The sequence below is a fragment of the Anneissia japonica genome, unplaced genomic scaffold (assembly GCF_011630105.1).
Source record: "Anneissia japonica isolate Jap-2015-1 unplaced genomic scaffold, ASM1163010v1 scaffold4446_len648930_cov198, whole genome shotgun sequence".
NCBI lineage: Eukaryota > Metazoa > Echinodermata > Crinoidea > Comatulida > Comatulidae > Anneissia > Anneissia japonica.
Window position 1 is genome coordinate 648,015 of NW_022683639.1, and position 6,008 is coordinate 654,022.

At 34.2% G+C, this 6,008-nt stretch overlaps 1 protein-coding gene across 1 annotated transcript in view; it reads right to left on the bottom strand.

Moving 5' to 3' along the window:
- Positions 1-2,724: 2,724 nt before the first annotated feature.
- Positions 2,725-6,008, bottom strand: part of LOC117100248 — a 6,531-nt gene continuing 3,247 nt past the window's right edge. The window contains exons 3-4 of the mRNA XM_033239851.1: positions 4,007-4,102; positions 2,725-3,209 (exon numbers count right to left, since the gene is read on the bottom strand). Of these exons, the coding sequence (XP_033095742.1) occupies positions 2,935-3,209; positions 4,007-4,102 (371 nt within the window). The 3' untranslated portion in view covers positions 2,725-2,934. The remainder of the gene's footprint in view (positions 3,210-4,006; positions 4,103-6,008) is intronic.

Below are 6,008 nucleotides of genomic sequence, written 5' to 3' on the forward strand. Positions count from 1 at the left end.
TTTTTTTTGTTTTTGTGATGCTGACGTTTTTGCTTGTTTTGTGGTTTGTTTAATTTAGGTTCCTTTGCTGGTGTCTTGTTTCTGTGTTTTTTCTTTTGTGTGTTTTTTGTGTGTGTAAATGTTGCCTTTCCTTATTATTCCATACATCTCACATACATACATACACACGAAGGGTATCCTAAAGGTTCCTTTGCTTAAAAGCATAGGAACAACAAGATAAATTACGTATTAAATTGACCACCTCCCTATTAATCTGGAACTTAAGTTGTAATGAATTTCCTTCTTTAACCGTAAGACTATGAAACCAACAAATAAAGGAAGAGGTTAAAACACTCTCAATAAAGAATAAGCTACTAAACTATAACATTTGCACCAAATTAAAAAATTGCATTTGTATACATGTAGTAGCGCTAGGAGGGGACAGTGCTATGTAAGTGCCTGGGCCACTGGAGTGAAAATATTAGGATTGAAAAATTGTTACCTATTTTGGAAGAATAAACATAAATATTTAACATTTTATTATCTAAAATCACTGTTTAGCTTCACTTCCCACACCACACTTATGTCCTGTCACTTATCCCCACTAGATATCCTTTATTGTCAGGCCACTCTAGTAAAATATACAATAGTAAAAATATAATATTAAACATGGTTTGACTGTTTTTGTTATAAAATTAGACATCTAAAAATGTAAAAAGCCCATACCTTGTGGGGAAACTCTCCCACTTCCCGCGCCTGTAAACTTCATTCAACCCCAGCAGGCCTCACATAGCCCCTAGACCACTGACTTTACTTTCTGTATGATAACTGCCTAATATAAACTTACAGGGCTCAGAGTGAAGATGTATTTTTGTAACGAGGAAATATCCTAGTGTCACAGAACCAATGGGTTAAAATGAAAGCATCTTAACTACCATTGACTGCACATGACAAGTAAATCATTTATTTTTTGTTAATAGGAGATTCAATTAATGAATTTTTAAATTCTTATTTATGTTGTTTCTCTAAATCAACAAACACAATATATCACAACGTATTATTAATAAATAACTAATTTCTCAAGTAATCATAAATATTAAATTGCTCAACACTTACCTATGATGGTTACAGTGAAGGTGCATGAACCAGTATTACCACTGCTGTCAGTTGCAGTACACGTAACAGTAGTGACACCAACAGGAAATGATAGGCCAGAAGATGGAGTACAGGTAGCTGACAAGCCAGTGTCAATATCATCAGTTACTGTTGGTGGATTCCAACTTCCAATTCCTCTTGATTGGCCTGGAAACGTATCTACATTAAAACTACTTGGACAGGTCACAACTGGTACATCAGGTACAGATACTACAGAGAAAATAAGAGTTACAGAATCATGCAGACTTTCACACAACATTCAAAAATTTATTCTAAAAATACATCACCATGATTCTTCAGGTGCAGTAATCTATTATAAATGAGTGGTGACGTCATCACTTTTATTTGCACTGAATTTTCCTATTCCCAACTGGACACTATATTGATATACCGCCTCAGATATTTTGCATCTCATGTGAAAAAAAGCTTAAAGCTGCAGGGTAATTTTACTACAGTACATCGCAATAGAATATTTCATTGCTACGCCAAGCTATGAACGCACACTCGACGAACATAACAAATCTCTCTCTGGTTAGCACAAATGAAGCCTAAATTCAAGATTTAAGATTCGGGAAAAACTCAGAAATTACAGTCCACTGGCAGTGTTACAAGTGTTCATAACATATACAGTAATAAACAAAAGACAACTCAGGATATAAAAATATAAAACTATGAGCATTAAACAATATATATTCATAAGAAAGAGCACAAACAGAATATTAAACAATATTACAATTGAAACCTAATTAAATTAGGCCAAAATTGTACTTAAACAACAATTATCTATTAACATTAATATTATGAAGGTGAATCGATTTGGAATGAAGGAGATTCTATGATGGCAAAGTTTGATGAGTGGTACATTCAGACGAAAACGAGAGTTAAGAGTAAATGTAGTGAATGAGTGGCCTAGAAAGGCATAATGGTTATGAGATAACAAGGTGATTTATTTTAAAACTACTGAAAAAAATACTGAAATAGTTCATATGTTCACAATATATTTTAATCTATTAAAGAACTACCAGGAGTTTAGGTCTACTTAATAACCCCTGATAAACTTTGATAACCGCAATCAATTTATTCATCTTCTTCTTATCGTGAAGAGCCGTGCGAAAGAGTGTCAGTGCATGTACTACTAAGAAATCATTCTAATACGCGCAGGTTATGTAAACACACAGTGATCACTAAGCAACCAGCACTTCGATGGATTTATAGGTCCTATAGCAACTGCTCTAAAGACCAGCAGTTTGATTATAAAAGGGCATAGAAAAGGCAATAGACATGACAACTGACTTTATAAAGCAATTATAGCCAAGCAATTTCATACACTATAGGAAATAAAAGACTGAGGAATATTTCCTTCAAACTTGGCTTCAGCCCTGAAGACTTCAAGCGTATAGTGCAGCGCGCTACTGTATATGATCTTTTGGTTACAGTAGCTTATAATGACGTCCTGCTGCTAAAGAGGTATCGTAATGACCTAACTTCATAAAAAAAATTGCCAAAAATAGATTTTAAATTTGATTCTATTAAATGATATATCAAAATCCACTCCGGAAATAAATATCCTCTTTCTAGGCCCCTTTTTAACTGTACAGTATTACTGATGGCATGCCATCCAAGCACAAAATTGATAGAAAAACTTTCTTAAACATTCTAGCTGTATTCTCAAAAGTGGACTATTTTCTGAATACAGGCCTCGATCTGTTTTGTTAATACAGTAGGTAAAATAATGTCATGATGCTCATTAACTCATTAATAGTACAATTATAAAATGATGACTAAATTTGAGAATGGTCTTTAACAGAAACAGGCAAGTGATTCCACAAAAAAAAAATGAATGTTTGTACCTCCATACACTAGAACTTCACACAGAGTGAGCTTCATGTTATTAGTGCCACTTCGATATAAGAAAACATAACGTCCATTAATTGATGGAATGCAGTTTATGAAGTAGTAACTGGAGGATCTCAGCATGGTTGATGTGGTGATAGTAGATCCACACAGGTTACTACTACTACTACTAGGGACTGCATATGTCTTTTCAACATACACCTCAGTGTCAATCAGACTGGCTGCAATACAAAATGTTAAAACTGTATTTAGTTAGTTAAGAGTTATTAGTGGCCTAAAGGTTCATTCATATCATATATTGCTATTTTTTATTTTTCACACACTACTTATTGTGTCCATTTCACCAGCATTTCGCAAACTTTTGAATTCACTGCTTATTTACGATTCCAGACACAAAGCCACAGCCCAGCAGCCCAGACGCGCCAGGGACCAACATACTGTACTAAAACCTGACAAGAACCTTTCAACATATTAAAAGCCTCCATGTAAATACAATAGTTTGACATCATTATCTGTTCTCTCAGTGACAACATTTTATTGTCTACAAATTAAATAGTATTTTAATAGAGAAATAATACAATACACTTTTGTTTTCCCCCCGACAATAATTGACTGTTTTTTTCTACCATAATTCAACCGAACAGAGTCCATCCTTCTTCCAAAAACTTTCACGCACACTCAGTCACTCCACAACTTTCAAAGACGATCTTGTGGTTCATCCACTACTTTAGCAGCGTGCACAAAATGTGCATTCGCAGTAACAATGAAGCGGATCTATTAAAACTATTTTCTCCATGTTAAAATTATCTTTGTTATTGTTTTTTTTTTATTTCTCAGAAAGCTTCGCAGCCCTCCAAAAATGTCTTGATGCCAAAATTTGGGCCATGGCCCTTAGTTTGCGGAATGTCGCATTTGGCAATATGCTGTGGTGAATACCAGCACAAAAAAACATTTATTTTTTTTTAGTTACATATGATTTAATTTACATGTATTATTGTCAGAAGCATTTAAAATTTACCTTGGTTTCCATTTTCTGGATATATAAGAACATAGTTAACACTGTAGATGTCTCCTAAATCAACAAACCAATAATAAGGATTCTGCTGTTGCACTACTAAAATAACAAAAATATTGTTCACATTAATTAATAGTCATTTGCATGTATAATATCAGAAACTTATAAAATGAATATAAAATTATTAAATAAAAGCTAGAATACACAACTTGCAGTTAAAACGTTAATAACAAAGAGATCACTATTCGTACTAGCCTATATGAACTCAAAATGGTGTTGAATCCACAAAAAGTGTTCCTGATCAGTAATCAAGCCCTCTATCAAGCCCCATTCAGACAGAGCTGTAATATCGTAATATTGTGGTGAGCACGCCGGCATGGGTTTATGTCTGAAAGGGTTGATACGCCAATATGCTGGCTTACTTTAGACCACCTCACACCCTAGTAATATTGTTGCAATATTGCGGTAACGGTTACTGGCTTGCTCTGTCTGAAAGGATACTGCGGCAATGAAGCCACGGTGTGCATTATTTATTTTTATTTTTTCACTTCCTTTCGTGGGTTGTCAAAAACAAAGCTCCCATTTTTCGTTGCCATTGTGAAAACTATTGTTTAAATTATTTAAGTCAACCAGTAAGAATCAACACAACAAGAACATTTATTACACAATATTATTTATTTTATTTTTTGTACACTTTGAGGAAGGTGGCATAAAACATCAATAAAACGACAGTCATCAGCCCTTCTACACTAAAGTAAGGTTAAATTTACTGCCCTTGGATCAACATTTACACAGTAACAGATGTAAGGTTTGATCGGACACCATATTGACAAAAATGTAAATAAAAAATTGCCCCCTCTGTGTTTTAAACTGCCTGTATTACGCCATTATATAGGACCCTTTCTTACAATAAAGTGTTAAATTACCAAAATATTGCCATAACAAAGGCACTGTGTCAAAGGTAGACCAGTTATTAAGCCGCCATGCTTACCGCAACATTGCGGTAACATCTATCTTAAAGGGGCATCAGAGAGTGGGCTAAAAATAATTTTTGTTATTAACAATCTTTTCTATTCATCAACTTATACTCCATCAAACTAATTAAATATGATTGAATAAAAATTTTTTTAATAGTTTAGAATTCAGAGACATTAAAAAAAAAAGGCCTACTGTACATTTAAATTTTGCTTGATTATTGGATTTTATCAAGATACAGTACTGAAGAAAAGGATCTGATTTTACATTTTAGTACTGTTATAAACTTTTTGAGGAGAAATAGTATTCAACTCCAATTAAAATTTTTGCTACAAATCAGGCCCTGGGATTTAAGTCTTCTGCTTGGTGGATTTGGGTCTCATGTTTTTAAAGAAGGTTGTGGTCTTGTCAAAAAAATGCTGGTCATGACAGGCTCCTTAAGGCCCAGGCCCAGGATTTATCAATCTCAGCTTAGCAAATGTTTTTAATCACAGTAAGTCAAAAAAAAGTTAAGATGTCCCTACGCAAATATCTTAAGCTGATTTATCAAACATCTTAGCAAAATCTTAAGCTTAAAAATCGTCTTAGATGGCACATCTGTACAATTGAATTTTAAATTTTAAGACATTTTTAAGAAACCAATATTGATAAATTTGACTTTAGCAAAAGAAAATGGACTTAAGACGAACTTAAGCTGATTTCTAGTTTGATAAAAAATGCTGATCATGAGAGGCCCCTTTAGGTCCCGGGCCCAGCAGCAGTAGTGTATGAACAGTACAGTACAGTTTTGTTCCTCCCACTGATGCCAGTCACATCCAAGAGGCAGTCTTCTCAGCATCCAAATATATGCTGGGTCCGACTGTTGAAGGGTTTTCATGACTGAGTTAGCTTCTTAGCTTGACGAGGATCGCACTGAAGGAGATTGCTTAATTTAATCCATGGGTCACGATAGTAAGGTTTTCGGGCTTGTGCAAAGAGCATTCGCTTTGTTAACGAGTTATTTGGTTGTCGGCAAATATGGGCTATATAT